This window comes from Rhinopithecus bieti, unplaced genomic scaffold, assembly GCF_001698545.2.
Source record: "Rhinopithecus bieti isolate Rb0 unplaced genomic scaffold, ASM169854v2 scaffold_24390, whole genome shotgun sequence".
NCBI lineage: Eukaryota > Metazoa > Chordata > Mammalia > Primates > Cercopithecidae > Rhinopithecus > Rhinopithecus bieti.
The window spans coordinates 1,884,590-1,906,840 of record NW_016811706.1 but is presented as its reverse complement, the minus strand read 5'-3'; the positions used below and the strand labels follow the sequence as shown (position 1 = coordinate 1,906,840).

The window sequence follows — 22,251 nt, the reverse complement described above, 5'->3', positions numbered from 1 at the left end:
AGAGAGAAAGTTAAGTTTATCCACAGTGAAATATTTGAAAATATAGAAACACAGAGAATGTAATATCATAGAAAGAGCCCCACAGAATTAACAGACATTAATAATGAAAGGGACAGCAGTGTGTTGGTATTAAACAGAACCTCATTTTCCTGAACTCCATTTCAACTTCTCATTCCTATTTCATCTCTTGGCAAAAGTATAGAAACAGAGGCATCGAAGGTGTTATCCCACATACTCAAGCACTGGTCAAGGCAATGATGACTGCTGTGGTACAAGTTTCCACACCTTACATCAGCACTGAGTCTTACAGATGCATTTAGTATTACAAGAAAGAACCTTGAAAACAAACCATTTCTATTGTGTCGAGCCTGTGGTCTACAAACCTCTAGGCATTCATAAACAACTCTCAATATTTCAGTGTTCTAAGAGAAATCACATAGCTACCTAAGTTTGTGCATGCTAAATAAAACCTTGTTTCTTTGTTTTTGGCTGAAATACCAACTCAGGGTGGCAGCCATGGTTATCTTATGCTAACAAAAACGTCTTTGGCTAATATAATAAAAATTGTTCCACTTTGGGAGGCCAAGGTAGGCGGATCACGAGGTCAGGAGATCGAGACCATCCTGGCTAACACGGTGAAACCCCGTCTCTACTAAAATATACAAAAAATTAGCTGAGCATGGTGGTAGGCGCCTGTAGTCCCAGCTACTGGGGAGGCTGAGGCAGAAGAACGGCATGAACCCGGGAGGCGGAGCTTGCAGTGAGCTGAGATCGCACCACTGCACTCCAGCCTGGGCAACAGAGCGAGACTGTGTCTCTAAAATAAAATAAAATAAATAAAATAAAATAAAATAAAATAAAATAGTAAATAAAAATAAAAATCGTTCAAAACATGGGACCCAACGGGGGAAAATAGTAACAGGTNCGAGGTCAGGAGATCGAGACCATCCTGGCTAACACGGTGAAACCCCGTCTCTACTAAAATATACAAAAAATTAGCTGAGCATGGTGGTAGGCGCCTGTAGTCCCAGCTACTGGGGAGGCTGAGGCAGAAGAACGGCATGAACCCGGGAGGCGGAGCTTGCAGTGAGCTGAGATCGCACCACTGCACTCCAGCCTGGGCAACAGAGCGAGACTCTGTCTCTAAAATAAAATAAAATAAATAAAATAAAATAAAATAAAATAAAATAGTAAATAAAATAAAATCGTTCAAAACATGGGACCCAACGGGGAAAATAGTAACAGGTTAGGGCTCTTGATGGCCTAACTACAGTAGTCCAATCTGTCCCCCATTTTGAGGACACTAAGACTTGCAGAGGTGAAATTATTTGCCCAAAACCACTACCCGAGAGAACACTCTGTTCAGCAAAGGTATTTTAAAACCATAGCACATAACATTCTATGCCTGCTTACTTTTTAGATAAAAGAAGAATGTGAAGCCGGTGGCCCCCCTGATGGTGGATAGGTGTGTTTTTCTAAACTTCAGCAGCCTTCTCTCACAGTAAGTAATCTCAGTCATTATCCTCAGCCAGGTTTCCTCCTATAAGATAGAAATATCAACCCCTATCTGTTATGGTATTGATAAGAATTGCATGTTAAGTCAACCACTCCTTTAACACACTGCAGAAACTTCAGTAAATGCTACCTATTATTATTAGATATGCTAGACCAGTAGTTCTCAAAGTGTGGTCATCAGAACAGCAGCATCATCTGGAAATTTGTTAAAAATGCAAACTATTGAGTCTCACCCTAAACTTACTAAATCAGAAACTTTTCAGGTAGGGCCCAGCAATCTGTTTTTTGTTTTGTTTTGCTTTATTTTGAGATGGGGTCTCACTCTGTCACCCAGGCCGGAGGGCAGTGGTATGATCTCGGCTCACTGCAACCTCCACCTCCTGGGCTCAAGTGATCTTCCCACCTCAGCCTCCCGAGTGGCTGGGACCATGTGCCATCACAAGCAGCTAATTTTTTGTATTTTTGTTGTTGTTGTTGTTGTAGAGATGGGGTTTCACCATGTTGCCCAGGCTGGTCTCAAACTCCTGAGCTCAAGTGATCTGCCTGCCTCCGCCTCCGAAAGTGTTGGGATTACAGGCATGAACCACCATGCCCGGCCCAATGTGATTTTTAAACCTTTCAGATGTTTCCAACGCACAAAGTTTGATAATTAGGTCCCACCATGACAAAACAAAACTGAAATTTCCCTGAGGATATATTTGTACTTACAAGCATTTTGTTATGTTTATCATTTGCACATTTTAAGGCATAAACTAGCAGTAATATTGGGAATTAATTTTAATAATATGGCTAGCTAAAAACTTGATGATGGGCAGGATAAAGAGAAAGCCTGAACACTCAGTGCCACTCCCTAGGCATGCTAAACAGAGAGCCTGTAGCAGGAAAGATTGTCAGAAGAGAGAGGAAGCCCTTGCATATGGATAGAGGGAGGGAAAAAGAATTCTTCCTTAATTATTCAGAAATCTGGGCCAGGCCTGGTGGCTCACTCCTGTAATCCCAGCACTTTGGGAGGCCATGGGGGAGGACTGCTGAGGCCAGGAATTTGAGACCACCCTGAGGCAACGTGGCAAAATCTTGGCCTCAGCAACAAAATAAATAAATAAATACATAAAATCAATCTCTTTCTCTCTCTCTCTCTCTCTCTCTCTCTCTCTCTCTCTCTCTCTCTCTATCCGATTACCTGGAGTGTTAACAACAAAAATTCCAGATCCTTGGCCAGACAGGTAACTCACGTTTGTAATCACAACACTTTGGAAGGCCTAGGCAGGAGGATCACTTGCCCCCAGGAGTTCCAGAGCAGCCTGGGCAACACAGGGAGACCATATCTCTATATTAAAAAAATAGCCAGCTGTAGTGGTGCGCGCCTGTAGTCCCAGCTACCCGGGGAACTGAGGTGGAAGAATCGCCTGAGCTGGGGGAGGTCAAGACCGCTGCAGTGACTCGTGATGGCACCACTGCACTCCAGCCTTGGTAACAGAGGGAGATCCTGTCTCAAAATAAAATATCTGCATTGTATGGTGGAGAAAGGCTGTCTCTGCCTATGCCATTCCTTCTAACTAAACGTCTTGCTTCCTGTTCTCTACCCAGCCTAGTCCTTTGGTTAGCATCTCCTCAACTCCAAAAGTCTCAGGCATCCATTTGGCCAGTATCTTTCAATGCAGAACCTCGCAGAAGTCATCCCCTTTGTGTTCCCTTCACTCCAGGGCCTTATCCAAATGCGCACATTTTGCCCTTTGACAATTTGTCTTTTTTGTTATTCTGCTTCTCCTTACGGGAAACTGCTCTTTATGGGCTATTTAAAAAAGTGCCCCTTTCAGTAACTATCCCCAGCAAGGGTCTCAGGAGCCATTTCTCTCCCACCTCCGGAAATAAGACAGCACTGCGGTGGGGCGGAGCCAGGAGAACGGCGGCTCTCTCGGCCAACGGGCTTGCTTCCCACCGCGCGGAGACTCCTGGGAGGAGAATTTCAGCTTTTTGGCTTTTGGTTATGTTTTGTTTTGTTTTGCTTCTTGGATGGAAGCAGCACCCTAATTCTTGGGCTTCTGTGCCGTTTAGCATGTGCTTTCCTGAATCTCAAGGCCCATCCCCTACCTTTCTCTGTCCAGGCAGCTCTGAAAGAGTGGAAGGGTGGCTCACCCATCTCTGAAAAGGAGATTCCCTCAGCACCGTGAGCTACTGTGTGATTTTGGGACTCCCCTGGCCTCCTGAGGGTCCCTCCAGCTCCCCTGGGGCCTTCTGCCCATGTCACTATGAGGTCTTCCTGTTATGAGCCCACACTTCTAGGGTGGGAAAGATTAAGAATTTTGGGAAATTCTTAATCTTTTAAATAATTCTTAATCTTAATTTTTGGTTTCAGAAGAACCTGGAAGGGAGGTTTTCTGAAGACAAACGTTTTCCTAAAAATGGAAGAGGTGGAAAAAGACCCATTATACAATCAGTGCAGGTAAAGTGAACAGAAGGAAGATGGAATAAGCAGAGGATGTGTTGCGTATTCCGTTTTCTTTGGGAAATTTTCCCTTTCTTTTAAGAAGTGAAAAGCCCCTACGTTTTGGTGACTATAAGAGGAGCATTCCTCCTTGCAGTCTTATTTGGGGGCTCTCTCCCTTCTCTTACTTTTTTTGTGTTTCTAAAAAAGGTCTTCCTTAATTTTTTCAGAGTAGGTGATTTCATTTATAAGGCCTTAGGAATATGCACACTTTGTTTTCCTTAGTCTGTAGCAGCGGTCCCCAACATTTTTGGCACCAGGGACCAGTTTTGTGGAAGACAATTCTTTCATGGACGTGGGAGTTGGGGAGATAGTTTCAGGATGATAGTCATCATCAGGCATTAGAGTCTCATAAGGAGTGGGCAGCCTAGATCCCTCACATGAGCAGTTCACAATAGGGTGCTGACCCTGTGAGAATCTAATGCCGCCGCTGATCTGAGGGGAGGCAGAACTCAGGAGGTAGTGCTGGCTGCCCACCACCTGGTGTGCTGCCTGGTTTCTGACAGGTACCGGTTGGTGGCCTGGAGGTTGGAGACCCCTGGTCTGTAGCACTTTTTGTATTTTCTGCATTCTATGCAATGCACTTATATTAATGAGTCAGAAAAGTAGGATATAACTATTATTTAAAAAGAAAAATAACTGTTGAAGTTCAGGAGCTGCAGACAGGACAGAATTGTTTATCTAACATATTATTTCGAAGTTTTTAGGACTAGGGATACCTTCTTCAGTTTTATCCAACTGTAGGCATTGCTGTTATTATTGGTGCATGATGAAGAGACTTGGTACTTGTGTCTTAGGGATTTTAAGGCAAACGGATCATGGCGAAAAGACCCATTTAGGTGACAGGCTTATGAAGAATGGCTATATGTAAGCAACTAGTGGACTAGGAGAAAGTAGCAACTGTATCTGAAAGTTTCTAAAGCGTCAAAATAATAATTCTCAACAAAACAGACACTTTGTAAAGTAAATCACATGTAGCCTGCTCCTTGTCTTCTAGAAAGTCATATTTTAGAATACTAAGATGAGATGAAGGAGATTTTACTATCTTCTGGTTAATTAAGGCCTTCAGATACTAGTCCTGAAATTCAACTTTTTTCTAATGTTTAAAATACATTTTCTCTCCAAAAGCTTCATAGAAGCCCTAGAGACTTTTCCCCTTGGTTTTAAAATAGTTAAAACATAATTATAAACTAAATTTTATTTATTCTTTTGATGGTTGAAGAAAGCAGCATATAAGACAGTGGGACAAGTATGATGAAGGCAAGTATTTCCCAAGCATCCAAAAAGGGAAATTAGAAATGAGTGGTGGAGAAAGAACATCTCAATATTTCTGAAATCTGAGAAATATGGAGGCTGATAAGTGAACAGGAATCCAGTGTTAGAGGAAAAACTTACCAAATATTTCCGTATAGCAAAAATGTTGGGTTGATTTTAAGCTGGAGTTGTCCTTTGAAGTATTGGCCCATCAAAGCTGCGATTATAGCAGAGCCGTTTGGTTTTTGAGGGACAGATTTGCTTCTGGTAGTGATGGAGGTGGGGGTTGAAATATGTGGGATTTGTTTCCAGGACTTCCTGTCATCCTGTGGCAGCTAGTGCTAGATCAATGTTTATGTAGCACAGTGTATTAATAGAATTCTCTGTTTTAAAGAGTATAACTTCTGAACCAACTTAGGTGCTTTGTTAAAGTTAACTCTTTTTTTTTTTTTTTTTTGAGAGGGAGTCTGGCTGTCACCCAGGCTGGAGTGCAGTGGCCGGATCTCAGCTCACTGCAAGCTCCGCCTCCCGGGTTTATGCCATTCTCCTGCCTCAGCCTCCCAAGTAGCTGGGACTACAGGTGCCAGCCACCTCGCCCGGCTAGCTTTTTTTTTGTATTTTTTAGTAGAGACGGGGTTTCACCATGTTAGCCAGGATGGTCTCGAACTCCTGACCTCGTGATCCGCCCGTCTCGGCCTCCCAAAGTGCTGGGATTACAGGCTTGAGCCACCGCGCCTGGCCTAAAGTTAACTCTTTTATCTGTTAAGTTTTGTAGCAGGCTTGTGGTTGCAGTATTGTTACATGATTCATATTTCTAGCCTAAGTCCATGGATCCATGAGTTTATTTATTTTAGGATTTGTAAAGAAGGCTGTGTCTCTATTTGGCATACTTGTATATATTAGAGTCAAAAAAACATTTTTGTATACTATTTATCTGTAAAAATAATTTTAGAGCTCTTGTGTATATGGTTATATAGAATCCTTCCCCAGTAATGGGGGAGGTAGCATGAGTTTTAAGGCTTCTAGTACATGCTACATTGTTCCATAAGACTTCACGTACAAAACACGAATTCAAAAATAAATTAAGAATTGTAAGACAGCAACTTCAGCATTAAAACCCAAGCTTGAAGCCCTGTTTAGTAACGTGTCCATGAAGCCAGCCTTGCTGATTATATTAAAAGATTCTTCTCCAATGGATGAAGGATAGCCATTGCTTATATATTCCTGTTGTGTGATTTGTCTTGTGCACAATGAAAGGCTCACTCACATTGATGACATTCGAAGTGTTTCTCTTTGCTGCAACTGCTCATTGGTTAATTAAGGATAGAGAAATTGTCCTCTACTCATTGGCTACATTCATAAGATGTCTAATATAAATTGTCTCATGTGCCTAACAGATTAAAGATCAATACATGCTTTTCCACATTCATAGGGATTTTCCCCATTATATACTCTTATGTGCAGTAAATGAAGGATTATATTGGAAGGATTTTTCACACTGATTACATTCATAGGGCTTTTCACTAGTGTGGTTCCTCGTGTTTTCTAAGGGATGAAGTAACACTAAAGGCTTTCCCACAGTCTTTGCATTCTATTTTGTATTCTCTTGTACACAGTAAGGGAAAACCTTTCCAAATTGATTACAGTTTTCTCCAGTTCAAGCTTTCATGTGTACATCAAAAGTGAGTGTTTCCTGAATATTTTTCCAGTATAATCATGACAGTTACAGGGTTTTTCCCCAGTGTGAATTCTCATGAACACAATGGGAGTGGAACTTATACTGAAAACGTTTCTCTATCAATCACATGTATAGAGATTCTCCTCAGTATTCTCTTCTCTCCTCTAAGGACAGATCTAATGCTAAAGACTTGAAAATGCTACTTACAGTCATTGTGTTTGTGAATTATAATGTGTATCCAAAGGGATGAGTGGTAACTGAAGGCCTTCTGCAGTCCTTACATTCGTAAGGTTTCTCTCCGTTTTGTGTTCACATGTACCTCAGAAATTAAGAGTTACTACTGAAACATTTTTCATATTAGTTATATGCAGAGCAGAAAATTCACCAGTTTGAATTTTCTTGTGTTGAATAAGGTTACATCTTGCACTGATGATATTCATTGAGTGTTTCTCTAAGATGACTTATTTCCATTTTTGTGCAATTGTGTTGACTTTTACGTTTTACCTAAAAATGTCCTACTTAAGATTTGACCCTTTGATTTGTAAGTAGAACTTACAAATATGAACAGGTACTTGGGGAATTTCATCTTCTGTCATCAACTCATCTTCTTTCTCTAACCAAGAGATCAAACGGAGTTTGCCCATATAATGCCTGGATGACACCATGTCGGTAGTTCTCCTGTGTCTCATTCCTGGGCAGCTTTCACTGAGATGAGTCCAGTAAAGGCCTCTTCATTGAAGGTCACTGAGTCCTGTGATTAGCTTGTCAGCAGCCCAGCAGCCAACCCTTCCTTCCTTGCATTTCCCGTTTGGTGACAGGAAGGGTCCTGAGCAGACCAAATGCTAGTTAAGGACAGATAAACAACTGCCATCCTGTGAGTCTGACTGTAAATCTTGAAATTCAGAGCAGTGGGAACTCAAACATACCCTCTTTTAGTTCTCACAGTCCATTTGGGGCAAGGATCTTAGACTTTTTAGGTGGCATCTTCCCACTGAACTGTGATTTTTCAGATGAAGGCAGTACTCAAGAGTTGAAATTTAGTACAATTAATACTTTTTATTGCTTCATCAAAGATATTGAAAATCAAACTTGCTTTTTTTCTCTTCTTCCCAGTGAGTGTGTGGTGATGATGAATACAGTGATTTTTGCTAGGAGGCCAGAATTTTGCCCATGGTTGGTTTTGTGCCATCAGTGTAAATATCAACATAGGTGGGTAACATCTTAGAATTATTATGAAAATAGTTTTGACTTTGTGTTATTTCCTCCAAAGGGTTTGGTGTCCTTATGAGTATAAGGACAGTATTCTGAGAATCGCTTCCCTAGAGAATTGTAAGGCCTTTTCTTTTGCTTTCTAATCTTTTTCATGCAGAGAAGGCATTAAGCTTTAGTGAATTATTCAGTATCTCCTTTTTTGTGTGTGTACAATTGCTTATCCAGTTGTAAGGAAATATCGTATTCAAATTACAACCCATAGAAGAGATTTTACAAGCCATGTAGACCAATTACTAGACATTTTTTAAATGTTCCTCTTATTTCTGGCCTCAATACAATCATTTGAATCTTATCATATTTATTTGTCTGCTTCAGAGTTTTTTTTTTTTTCCATATCTTTTCCCAGTTATCTTACACAGTTTGATTATGTAGTCTGACTGTGGTTTTCTTTTAAACTGATATATTTTGGTTTTGCTGTACTTCATGAATCCGTAAGTTTATGCCTTTTACCAAATTTGGGAAGTTTTCAACCATTATTTATTAAAATATGCATTTTTTTCTATTCCAATGTCTTTCTCCTCTCCTTCTGGAACTTTTGTAACACAAACATGTGTTTTTTAAAAATACTATCTCAGAGGTCTCTGATTCTTTTTTTTTTTTTAATTATACTTTAAGTTCTGGGGTACATGTGCAGAACATGAAGTTTTGTTACATAGGTATACACGTGCCATGGTGGTTTGCTGCACCCATCAACTCATCTCCTACATTAGGTATTTCTCCTAATGTTATCCCTCCCCTAATCCCCAATCCCCCAACGGGCCCCAGTATGTGATGTTCCCCTCCCTATGTCCACGTGTTCTCATTGTTCAACTCCCAGTTATGAGTGAGAACATGTGGTGTTTGGTTTTCTGTTCTTGTGATAGTTTGCTGAGAATAATGGTTTCCAGCTTCATCCATGTCCCTGCAAAGGACATTAACTCATTGCTTTTATGGCTGCATAGTATTCTGTGGCATTATGTGCCACATTTTCTTTATCCAGTCTATTACCGATGGACATTTGGGTTGGTTCCAAGTCTTTGCTATTGTGAGTAGTGCTGCAATTAACATATGTATGCATGTGTCTTTATAGTAGAATGATTTATAATCCTTTGGGTATATACCCAGTAATGGGATTGCTGGGTCAAATCTGATTCTAAAAGAATTATTTTTTTTTTACCTTTTTTCTTCCGTTATTTATTTATTTATTAATTTTTTGAGACAGGATCTTGCTGTGTCTCCCAGGCTGGAGTGCAGTAGTTCGATCTCAGCTCTCGGCTCACTGCAACCTCCACCTCCCGGGTTCAAGTGATTCTCCTGCCTCAGCCTCCCAAGTAGCTGGAACTGCAGGTGTGTGGCCACCATGCCTGGCCAGTTTTTGTATTTTTAGTAGAGATGGGGTTTCACCGTGTTGGCCAGGCTGGTCTTGAACACCTGACCTAAAGTGATCTGCTCACCTTGGCCTCCCAAAATGCTGGGATTACAGGCATGAGCCACGGTGCCTGGCCTTTCTTCTGTTTTTCAGATTGGATACTTTCTATCTCCAAGTTCAGCAGCTCTTTCTTCTGTCATCTCTATTCTTCTATGAACCCCTACAGTGATTTTACTATTTCTATTACTGAAATTTCTAATTATGAAATTTATTTAGTTTTTTTTTTTTTTTGAGACAGAGTCTCACTGTCACCAGCCTGGAGTGTAGTGGCGTGATCTCGACTCATTGCAACCTCCGCCTCCTGGGTTCAAGCGATTCCCCTGCCTCAGCCTCCTGAGTAACCAGGACTACAGGCCTGTGCCACCACACCTGGCTAATTTTCTGTGTTTTAGTAGAGACAGGGTTTCACCATATCGGCCAGGATGGTCTCAATCTCCTGGCCTCGTGATCTGCCTGCCTCAGCCTCCCAAAGTCCTGGGATTACAGGCGTGAGCCACTGTGCCCAGCCCTGATTCTCATCAATCTTAGCATGTACAACTAGGGGTGAGATAAGGACTCCATACACTAACTTTAATGTGCCCTTTCTCTGGCCCCCTCACTTTCTTGGTTCTCTACTCACTCTTTGGTTCCTGGGGTTCCCCACTCCTGGGTTTCTGACCAGAGCATTAGCTTCCCTGCGCTGTTGATAGGGTTCTCTGCCGAATCTGCCACTGCCACACTTGCCTGTCCTAGGGTAGGAGGCAACAGGCTTTGCCTCTGAGGGGCCATCTCATTGCTGGTGAGGAGAGAGAGGACACAGACTAGTTTGCCTGTACTTCCTTGGTGTACAGCAGGGAGAGTCTATAGGGCTTTCACCCACATATTGACCATCAGTTGACTGGTGGGAAGGGAAAGGTGTGCTGGTTGTTTGCTGGCAATCCCCTGGAGTAGGATAAAATAAAAGATTCCTTATAAAAGATAATTGAGTCAGAAAGACTCAGGACCTTGGACTCCCAGGCCTGTGGATCCAGGGAGGAGCAGTGAGATAGACTAACGTTAGATCAGTATACTACTGAATTCTGCTATGCTCTGGCATGGAGTTATCCTTGATGAAATTAAATCAGTATAACTCGGTATGAGGGAGTGAGATTAATGAAACCTCTGATGTTCTTGGAATTTAGCATTTAAATGTTGCTTACTCTTTAAATCAACCAAGTTCCTCTAGAGACTTCCAAGAACAAAAACTATTTTGCTCTGGAACTCAAAGCAGAAGGATATAGGTTAGACATCATTCCCAAGTATCCTTCTTCCTCCCTACAACCCTCTCACCCCTGACCCACAAAGCTTCATTAAGTTAAGAGCTATTGCTCTTTCTCACAAAAGGTTGATGCCATCCTCTTTAAGTGATAACTTCTGAATTATAATCATAGACCATTAAAATTCAAAGAAATACTTCAGGCTTGCTTTTGTGGAGCTGGAGTTGGTATCTCTGGATTAGTGGTGTGGTGCTGGTTTTTACTGACTTTTTTCCTAAAGAAATCACTTTTCTGAAGTATCTTTTCCTTTTGGGATGTCAGAAGAAGAGAGTTAGTAAGTAGATTTCTTCCAAAGAGGAAGAAAAGAACTCTTAAGGGATTGGTGATTTGGAAAATATCTGTCAGCTAGCTTTCGTGCCCTCTGAACCAGCTGAGTGGCAAGTGGGACATTTGTTTCCTGCTCTTATTAAAAAAAAAAAGTATTCCTCTACTGCTTACAGCATATATATACAGAGATCTATACAAAAATGAATGGTTATATATATAAATGAAAATGTTTGTTTTTTTGCTGTTGATGTTTTTGATCTTTTTTCATTTATTTGTTTTCCTTTGATTTTGGCCTCTCCCAAAGGTTTCTACTTGGCCTCTCTTCTGATCACAGGGGCATCAATAAACATGGTTGGTTGATTTTGTTCTTGTCTTTCATGACTATACCATTATACAGTCAGTCTATTTTTCTCTGGATCAGCTGACTTTAAGGGTCCGACTTCACTCATTTTCTTCCTTATTCTCAAAGCAAACAGTTTTGCCTCTTTTTTATCTGGTGTTTGCCCCATCCTGTGGCCACTGGTCTCTGCAACCAGGAAGGGTAGCTAGACCAAGAGACTATACAAATGGGAGAAATCCTGCTCAATGTGGTCCTGCCTTTCCATCTGGCAGTCCTTCCTGAGTGCACTGTCCCTGTGCTGATGCAGTAGTCCCCTGCCGTGTAAATCATCAGGGTCACATTACTGTGCCCTGGTTTTAAAGATGGGAAAAGGTACAGTGAGTACCTTTAGATACTCTTGAATCTGAGCAGCTCTGAACTGTGATTATGGAGATAAACTAGCCCCTGCTCTATGGTGGAGTTACATAATAGGGAGAGGGTCAACCCTAGAGAAAAGGAAACCTAACACAGTACTTAAGAACTTAGGCCTTAGGATCAAGTAGACTTAGGTTTGGTTCCAAACTTTACCACTTGCTATTGTGTCACCACTTACAGCTCTGTCATTATCATTAGTTGTCCTTCACAACGTCCCTTACCTACCTTTTCGGTCCCATCTCCTGCTACTTCTTTCTCATTGTCTACCCTCTCGCTGCCCCTCAACACACACCTGTGTTTTAACCAGATAGAACTACATGGAAGCTTCTTAGAAGGTAAAACCTCTAGCCCTATCTTCAGACCTATGAATTGGAATCTGTACTTTATGAGTATCCCAGGGTACTAAATATGCACATTGAAGTTTAAGAAGCACTGGTCTGACTGGGCCTATAATCCCAGCACTTTGTGAGGCTGAGGTGGGTGGATTGCTTGAGACCAAGAGTTCGAGACCAGCCTGGCCAACATGGCAAAACCTCGTCTCTACCAATAAATAAATAAATACGGGCCGGATGCAGTGGCTCACACCTGTAATCCCAGCACTTTGGGAGGCCAAGGCGGGTGGATCACTTGAGGTCAGGAGTGATCCTGATTGAGATTGCACTACTGCACTCCAGCCTGGGTGACAGACTGAGACTCTGTCTCAAAACAAAACAAACAAACAAACAAACAAACAAACAAAAAAAAAAAAAAAAAAAAAGCACTGGTCTAAGCTACTTCCTGGAGCTTTGATTTTTAAAAGAAACTGTCACTGTCTAGCCTGTGACTGCCGAATGTATGTGATTGCCCTCTGGAAAAGTATGATATGCTTGGCAATTTGAAGTATTCTTAGAATAATTCTTTGAATTATTCCCAACTAAACTGTATCCAAAATAGGTCCTTGAGAAGCTAATCCTTACTTGGCCCCCTTCATTTCCAACCCTTTGAAATTCACTCTGCTCCTTTCTCCTGATCTTCTGGAAGTTTCTTTCTGCTCCTCACCAGAGAGGAATGATGTAAGCAGGCTTAATTAAATGCCCGCTATGTATAATGAAGCATATTGTTAGGTGCAGCATGGGGCATAGAAGTTCAAAGCCTATAGCTCTTGGGGATATTTTTATTTAGTTGGAAAGACAAGACAGAAACATTCAAAGTAAAGTAAATTTATTCCTTATATTTAGGTAGCCCTTGCTTGTCTACCTCTTCTGAAACTGCAATAATTCTGTGATGTTGGTAGGAAGGGAATGTGATGTTAGGTAAGAAATCAGATGGCCAGCACATCCATCCCACAGCCACACTGCTGATATTAAGGGATTTGTTAATGTCATATGGCTCCTAAAGAGCTAGGATATGCATCCATATCTTCCAGCTCCAATCCAAGTTTTTTTCTTTTTAAAAAATATTGTGTCACATTATACCCTCTAATGCCAAATTAGTTTAAAATAAAGAAAAAGCCGGGCCGGGCGCGGTGGCTCAAGCCTGTAATCCCAGCACTTTGGGAGGCCGAGGCGGGCGGATCACGAGGTCAGGAGATCGAGACCATCCTGGTTAACACGGTGAAACCCCGTCTCTACTAAAAAAATACAAAAAAATAGCCGGGCGAGGTGGCGGGCGCCTGTAGTCCCAGCTACTCAGGAGGCTGAGGCAGGAGAATGGCGTAAACCCGGGAGGCGGAGTTTGCAGTGAGCTGAGATCTGGCCACTGCACTCCAGCCTGGGTGACAGAGCGAGACTCCTTCTCAAAAAAAAAAAAAAAAAAAAAAAAAAAAGAAAAGCCATATAAGATTGCAGAAGGAATTTTTGTGGTTGTGGTAGTTAAGAGGCAAGAAATCATTTGAAAGAGTTTGGGGAGTCTTCAGTGAAGAAGGATAATGTAGCAGTACCTTGAAAGATGAGCAGGACTTAATCTGGGCAAAGAGGATGAGCAATCCAAGAGAGGGGATCAGAGGGAGAAAAACACAGTATGTTCAAAGAATAAGGATTAGACCAGTGTCCTCAGGCGATGTGAAATCTAGATTGTTTCAGTCCAATTGAATGCGTCATCTAAATTTCCCAGGTGTGGGAATCAGTGTTTAGGTTAGAGGGACCACACAGTTGGTTCCTTCTTTTACTTCATGCTCTTGCACAGAATCCACTGTGTAGAATTAGGGAGACATGACTTCAGATACCTGACTGGTGGAATTAAAGGTGGTAGTTTCTAGGCTGGGTTGTGTTTCATGGACTACCCCGTGTGCTTTCTACAGGCAGTGTGTTGCTTGTTTTGGATAGTTGGGAGCAACTTCTCTCACCTTAAGGCACTGTGAGTAGATGGTGTGCGGGACCATATACACACACAAAATAGCCAACTAAAGAAAGCGGTGGAGATCAAGATCAGTAAGTTTGGTTTGGGAACAAAACCCTGGAGACTGTATAGGCGATTGTTGGGGGTGGACAGGCGCTGAAGACTTGGATTGGTTTAGACCTAGAAGGAAGTGGCATTTGATTGGTTATTATAAGTGAAAAGGGCCCCTCCCTGGGTGAGATCTGCCAGCCTCATAATTAGGACCTGAAAATCTCTGCCAGCCCCGCCTTTGTGACGTGGCCCCGTCCACCTCAGTTATGCAACAGGCCTTGACTGGTGAGGCCCAAAGCCAGTGGCCCCGCAGAGGCGGGAGTGGGGCCATGGCTGAGGCGCCTGGGCCCAGTGGCGTATCTCGAGGCCACTCAGCCACTCAGCCGCCAGCGGAAAAAACTGTCGGGGGACCGTGGAGGCGCTGTTCGCGGTCCGTGCTCAAAGTGTCCCAGTTGGTGCTCCGGGCCATCACCGCTCACAAAGGGCTGACTCTGGCAGCTCTCAGGAAGGAGCTCAGAAACGCCGGCTACGAAGTGCGCAGGAAGAGCAGCCGCCACCAAGCGCCCAGAGGGCAGGCCAAGGCCACGTTCCTCCGGGTCAGCGGCAGCGACGCCGCCGGCTGCTTCAGGGTCTGGAAGGTTTCCAAGCCCAGGAGAAAGCCGGGGCGCGCGAGGCAAGAGGAGGGCGCGCGCGCTACCCGGAGGACCGCAGCCGCGTCCCGGAGCTCACGGAGGCGCCGCCAGCCGCTTCGCAAGGCGGCCAGGAAGGCCAGAGAAGTGTGGAGACTGAACGCGAGGGCGAAAGCCAAGGCCAATGCCAGGGCGAGGAGGACAAGGAGGGCGAGGCCGAGAGCCAAGGAGCCGCCGTGTGCCAGAGCCAAGGTGGAAGCGGGAGCGACAGCGGCAGGCGAGAGGCGATTACGGGCCGCGAAGGAACACACCAGTCCGAGGTCAGGAAAGGACAAGAGGCGAAGCTCCAAGCCCAGGGAAGAGAAGCAGGAGCCCAAGAAGCCCGCACAGCGGACCATCCAGAAGCCAACGCCGGCTAAAACCGACCGGACATCTAGCGGGCAGGGGAAGACTCCACTAAAGACTCCCACAAAGACCTTCCCTAAATCTGAAGGTCTTCGGAATGCAGTCGGGAGTGCATCTTGTGGGAGCAGCTTCACTCCCACCACGGACAAATGCCTTTCCCCCATAGGCCCCAAGAAGAGCGGCTCTCACACTCATTGAAATGAAATGGACCCCTCGACCACCTTGTGTCTGTTTCCTCTTTGCCGCACCTGGAAGGGAAGGGGTGGGTGGTGGTAACATGCAGCGAAGAGAGTAAATTAACAGATTCTGTTCCTGCTGCAAAACTCAGAGAAATGTCTTTTAGAAGGACAGAAAACAGAGGAAAACCAGCAGCTTAACAAGTGTTGAAGTTGCTAGATACTCTAGCAAATTCAAATTGAGTTCTGGGGAGGAGGGCATATTGGGAAAAGAGTGGACAGTCTTTGAGTGGCCCCACTGATTCGTAGTGTTCTTACCTAAAATTCCTTTTAGGACAAAGTCCTCCCAAAATTGATTATAATGAGTTTGTAGTTTTTGCCTTGAATTGATAACCTAGTTTAATTTAAAAAATATTCTTATGTTAATCCTCAGTTGAATAAGTGTGTGAAAGCATCCAGCATAGGGCCTGGCATAGGGTAGGTACTCATCACTGAGAGTTAAATATGTGTATAATTAATTCTCAATGGGGTGGTAATGTGCTACAGCAGAAAACTACTGAACCAGTATGTACTAAGACCAGGATTCTAGTCAAAGTTCTGCTAGTCTGACCTTTGCTGAGTCATTTCTTAACCATTCGTGGTCTTGGTTTCCTTCTTGGTAAAATGTTGGGATTGAGCTAAGATGATGTCTAAGTGATTTAAATGTCATTAAAATGAAAAGGGGACTTAAACATCATGGCATAATGGTTTGCTTGACAAAATTCAGCAATAAAGAAATTTTCTTCTGAGAAAGTGCCAACTCCTAAAGAGGAAATTATGAAGATTTACAGAATGCATAGCAGAAATACAAGGAGATGGAGAAGGCTAGATAATGAATAGGTCTTTTGCTTTTCTTAACAATAACAACATATATTGAGCACTGTGTAACAAGTATGAAATAAATGTATGATTTTAGTTCTGAATGCAGGGATCAAGAACAGTGCAGGAGTAGTTCTCATGCCATAGGCTGACAGGACACAGAAATGGTTCCTAGGGAAGTAAAACGTCAAAGTAGCTGATTCAAGGAAAGGAGTAGCTGTTTTCAGCCGAAGTCAAAGGAATGGGGACATGGAAGTGGCTGGGAAGTGCTTTTTATTCTTAAAGAGGTAAGAATGGCAGTGGGAAGGTATTAGAACCTCCTGGGAGCTTTCTCCAGGTATACCTGACCAAGCTTTTCCTTAGGAGAGTATGATATGTCCTACAAGGGTATGTGTATTTAAAACAGACAAAAAAAAAAACAAAAAAACCACGCTTAAGTGATGCTAATATTTACCCTTTCACCCTTGAGAATCACTGCTTTAAGCCTATGCAAAGCCTAGTAACTGCAGAATTCTTGTAGCGTTATCTCCTCTATAGATGATCAGAACTTGATATTTCCCCATGTTGTAATTAATTTTATTATGCACATGAATGTGAGTGGAAGAAGGCCTCTGAAAAGAGGCAATGAGAAAATCAAACATTGTCTACTGAACACAATTAGAATAAAGTTAATCAAGTACCCTGATGATAGCCAGATGTATTACCCCCTTTCTAGTCTTAAGATGTTTTTACCTAAAGAACCAGTGAGAGAGGAGGCAATTAGAGGCTGGCTAGGTAGATAGGGAGGGTCTTGGGAGAGAGACAGCACCCGTGGGACTGCATCTGTATTGTCCCTACGGTGTAACTAGCAGATGGAAATGTGGTTAAGAATTTCCTCTTATACCAGGATGTCTGCTCAGAAGGGACTGTCCCAACTTAGGCACAGGCACAATAAATCAACTAAATGTCATATCATTAGCAGTGTGGTTTGGGCACCTCCCCACCACCGTGGGTTTCACTAAGGCGCTTGGGTAACAACCAAGATGGAGTCACTATGGTGCAACACCCCTGGGGGAACTTTACCCCTCCCACTATGACAGAACCCACAGAAGACTTCTTTTTGCCACATAAAAAACCCATAACTCAGCCCCATTTCTGGCAACCCACTTTTGAGTCCCCTCTTGCTGCTAAGAGCTTTTCTGTTGCTTAGTAAATGCTACTCTGCCTTACTCACTCTCTGGTGTCCGCTTGCCTTCTTGGTCGTGGGACAAGAACTCAGACCTCACTAAACTGAGTAAGAAGGCTGCAATACTAGGTGGTCTAGTATTAGCCTTTTTCTTCTAAGGTAGGATGGGAATGATACTGGGAAAAATTTGTTTTCTAGATTTCCTAAAAATCGTCACACATATTTGTTTTATGATGGTTTCTTCATTTCAAACTTCCATTCATTCACCAAAATGTATCCAATTTATTAAGTGCCCACCATATGCAGGAACAGTAGCAGACATGAGAGACCCAGATCTTGACCTTATATAGCTAACAATGGTCATCTCAGATTATTTTTCATTGATAAGCTTTATGGTGGCTGTACTCCAGTGAAATATAAGAAATGACCATATCTCGTTAGCAAGCTACCCAGATTATCAAGATCATAATGTTGGCTGGGTACTCAGCCAGAGGCATTCTCTGCTAATCTCATCTCTAGTATTCATTAATGACTAAGTGCCTGCAAGATTCTAGGCCCTGTGCTGAGAATACTAAAATGGATAAAACATAATCTCCACTTTTCTGAGCTCACATTTGAGTGGCACATTTGGGTATTTAACTTTAGTCAGAGCAAATTGAATGACCCTGACCCAATTCTTTGCTTTTCTTTTACCTCAACTGCTTAGTGTAATGCTGATCACATCACTGTTGGACTTGAGTTGTAACGAATGTTAGATGTCCTCTAGAACAAATATTCAATGGTTGTTTGAAAACACTTAACAGAAACAAAATGTCCTTTTAAAACATGAAAAGGTCCAATTTAGAAATGCATATTTAAACTATACTACACATTAATACCAAAAAAAAAAAGTATTTTTAATCAGATGGGCAAAAATCCAAATGTTTGAGAGCCTACTCTACTGGTAAGGCTGTGGGGAAACAGGCACTCATCTACAGTGTTGGTGGGAGTTTATACCATCCCTGTGCCTGCCAGATTTCTAGCTAATTGACAGTCATAGTGGCTGTGTTTCTCTTTTCCCTTTTCTCAATTCCCTTACCTCCTTCCCTTTTTGGTGATGGAAAAGACCAGACTCCAAGTGGCCGAGGGGAAGTAAGAGTGAACACAAGAAAATAAGGAAACTTATGAGGCCCGGGGCAACAAAACAATCTGGCTGGGGTAAGGAAAGCTGCAAGGCATCTGAGGATCATTCATCCCCTAAGCAATAGGCTTGAGGCTTTTTTGTTTGTTTGTTTTTTGTTTTGAGGCGGAGTCTCGCTCCGTCACCCAGACTGGAGTGCAGTGGCCGGATCTCGGCTCACTGCAAGCTCCGCTTCCCGGGTTCACGCCATTCTCCTGCCTCAGCCTCCCGAGTAGCTGGGACTACAGGCGCCCGCCACCTCGCCCGGCTAGTTTTTTGTATTTCTTAGTACAGACGGGGTTTCACCGTGTTAGCCAGGATGGTCTCCATCTCCTGACCTCGTGATCCGCCCGCCTCGGCCTCCCAAAGTGCTGGGATTACAGGCTTGAGCCACCGCGCCCGGCCGCTTGAGGCTTTTTAAGGCAACTATTGTAGAGGAAGAGCCACACCTTTGAGTTGCACTCACCACATGCCCTTCCTGTCCAAGAGGGGAGGCTTTGTCACTGAGTTAATGTACAGTGGCTTCTGGCCCTACCTCCACACCTGCTTTCCATGTTTTCTCCCACAACCATTTCCTACCCTATCCTCTCAATCCCAGGAATATCCAATTACTGCGAACATCCTAAGGGGTCAAGTCGCACTCACTACCGCCACCACTTGGTGACTCCAGACTCCAGCTCAGCACTCTCAGATCTTCAAGAGCAAGGTCAGCCCTTGCAGGGCCTTGAAATTGAGGGCCTCCTTAAACTCACATGCTGGGCAATCTCCCTAGTCCTGGCCCTGCTCAGTAGTCTGCTGCTCAAGTGCTTCCTGGGAGCAGACCACCAGCTCAATCCTCCAGCCTCTCCAGGTTGGATCGAGTGTCTGGCTGACTCAAGAGCATATGGGGGCCAGGATGCCAGAGGGAGGTGGCGAGGCCCAACCTGTTGTGTCTGGAGGCTTATGTTTCAGGCAGTGAGATGAAGTGGTTCTCAGAAGATTCTGCGACTTATCTTCCCCCGTTCTGTGGTAGTCTTTTTGTCAGGAGCAAAGAGCAGGAATGGAGGGAAAAGTGAAGGAGAAGGCCTAGAGAAGAAATAAGTGACACAGCCAACACTTTTATTAAACTGACAGGGACCATAAGTCCCCTGTTGGGTAACCCAAGGAAGTTCGCAGTTCATCAGAAGGAACCAATTCAGATAATAGCTAGAAATCTGATAGGCACAGAGCAGTTGGGCTGCATGGCAAGTCGGCATTCATCCCCAAAGTTTCCTGGAAGAAGATGCCCAGGTGCCTGGTGGCAAGAGACGAGGCAGGAAAGCGGGGAAGGGCTTGACTGAAGAACACACTGAGAGCAGGAGCAAGGGTCACATTTGATTTCCCAGGCCTGAAATTCCCAGTGCCTGGCACGTAATAAGGACACAAAAAATTGCTTGTAGAATTAAGAGTTTGATTCTCAGGAGTCACAGGAGACTGGAAGGAAGTAAATTAAAAATGGTGAAAAGTGGAAAACAACTTTGGAAGTTATCTGAAAGGAAGAAGAACGTCTAGGAAATGGAGGAATCAGATTTGGCAGTACTAGGCAGGGGGTGGAGTGGTGGTGTCCTGTGGGGGTGTGTATGAGAAAGGGGCAGAGTGGTGAGGAGGCTGATGAATTGCTATAGCCAAACCAAGAATTTGGAAGATGAGAGTGGGAAGTATGAATTGACCCCTGCTTAGTAGGCTTAAAGCTGATAGAAAAGAAATTGGACAGTAGGCAGAGGAATAGGTAGTAAGTGGGCTCATGATGGAATAGAATTGGCCAGAAATTTGAAGAGATAAACTAGAATGGAAGAAGGATGGGGATTGGAGGGAACAAATGCCCTTGGAAAGGCATGTTATTGCTCAGTCAGAACAAGGCAAAACTCAAACAAACAAACAAAAACTCTGAAAAAGAGTAGGAACAAAGAGTAGAGGAAGAATGCTGCCTGTTGGGAAAATGGAGGTGGTGGCAGGAAAGAGGGAGAGAGCATAAGGCCTGGAGTTGAAGAAAGTCTCAGCCTAGGGGTCTAATCTTTTGACCGTGGACAAGCCCTGTGGGCAGAATTGTAACTGTCAGTTCCGTCTGTCCTCACAGGTGCGCCTGGGAGAGGAACTGGAGGAGGCAGCAGGGTCAGAGACTGCAAGGCAGGTTCCTCCCCACAGCCTGAATCTGTCAGAATCGTCTAAGCAACAGAATGCATTTTGGGTACCATGGCTTCATTGGTTACAACCTCTACCTAGTAAGCAGAGTCTGGATTTAAATCGTGCTTGTGTCAAATCTTACTAGAAAAACCTAGTTCACTCTTGTGCCCTGGTTACTCTGATGTTCCTGCTGCCCTTGCCCATAGCGTATGCCAAATCATGGTTAGAAATCCCTTCCATGGCCCCTCGTTGGTCTTTAATCCAATTTTTATGTTGGAAAACATGGGTCCTTAAGGGCTTGGCATGGCAGGCCTTACTCTACCTTTGTGCTAGATGCCCACTCCACCTGCCTTTTATTAGAAGAGCCAGTGAAAAGGACAAAGCAAAGGGGAAACATTTCCTTGGATGTCAGTTTTTCAGTTTTACATGGGATTTTCTATCTATTGAGTTGTTTGTTCCTTTCTGTCCTTTCAGATTTCTGGACCCAAGTATCCTCAGTGCCCATATTGGAAGCCCCAGCCCCAGTCAATCATAGGGGCTTGGTAGTTGCCCCACCACAGTTTCTGATATTGGTGACTAGCCCAGTTCTTTTACTGAGTTAAGAGTGGAAGATGACCTTGCAACTAAGGGGAATGGAACTGAGGTCTAGCCTAGTGAGGCTGCAGAGAATAAACCTGACAACAGGAGTGTGAAGATCCATTTGAAAACAGTGAGGTACCACTGCTTGAAATATGAATCCCCTAGCCAGTGGTTCTCAAACTTTAGCTTATATCACACATCCTGGAGGGCATGTTAAAAGACTGAATGTTGAGCTCCTTCCTGAGTTTCTGATTCAGTAGTTCTCCTGGGGCAGGGGCTAAGAATTTGCATTTCAAACAAGTTTCCAGGTGATATTTATGCTGCTGGCCCAAAGACTAAATTTTGAGAGCCACAGTTTGGTAGGGCACACAAGGGAACAGAGGAAAATTTTGCTAGCTGAGGCTCTCTAAGGCTCTAAATAAATGGATTTCACTTTTCTGTTATTGCCCAGCCCCACCCACTCCCATTCAGTGCATCCGTCCTAATACAGAGATGGAAAGAACTGGCCTTCTGGCCCCTCTAGGTCTGAGTCAGGACCTGCCCTTTATGGAAATAGGAAACAGTAGTTTGATTGCAGGAATGTTGGAAAGGGAGGAATTTTGTCCCAAATTATCACCTCTTTAGTTCTCTAAAGCCATAACATTACTTTGACAAAAGAAAAGTTTTTCCTTCTACAGTGAGAACTAAGGCTTAAAGTGTAAATAGCCTTGTGAAAAGCTAACACTCTGGGATACATTCTCCCGTGCAAGGAATTCTTTGAAAGATACTATGTTGGGGTGAAAAGGAGAGGATACTCAGAATAGGGTGGAGGCATCACAGATGGAAAAATGTGACAAGTTCCTG

At 43.5% G+C, this 22,251-nt stretch overlaps 1 protein-coding gene and 1 long non-coding RNA gene across 2 annotated transcripts; both read left to right on the top strand.

Annotated features, from left to right (window-relative positions):
* The first annotated feature begins 3,523 nt into the window (after nt 1-3,523).
* Nucleotides 3,524-22,193, top strand: LOC108543943 (uncharacterized). The gene is made up of 3 exons (XR_001889708.1): nt 3,524-3,682; nt 3,872-3,958; nt 20,783-22,193. It is a non-coding gene; the product is annotated as an uncharacterized LOC108543943 (long non-coding RNA).
* Nucleotides 14,259-15,549, top strand: H1-7 (H1.7 linker histone). Its single transcript, XM_017894807.1, has one exon. The coding sequence runs from the start codon at nt 14,562-14,564 to the stop codon at nt 15,525-15,527; it is 966 nt and encodes a 321-aa protein (XP_017750296.1). The 5' UTR covers nt 14,259-14,561; the 3' UTR covers nt 15,528-15,549.
* Nucleotides 22,194-22,251: the final 58 nt, after the last annotated feature.

Excerpts from the sequence above, each read along its gene's own strand:
- H1-7 (XM_017894807.1), top strand. The coding sequence starts at position 14,562 with ATGCAACAGGCCTTGACTGGTGAGGCCCAAAGCCAGTGGCCCCGCAGA.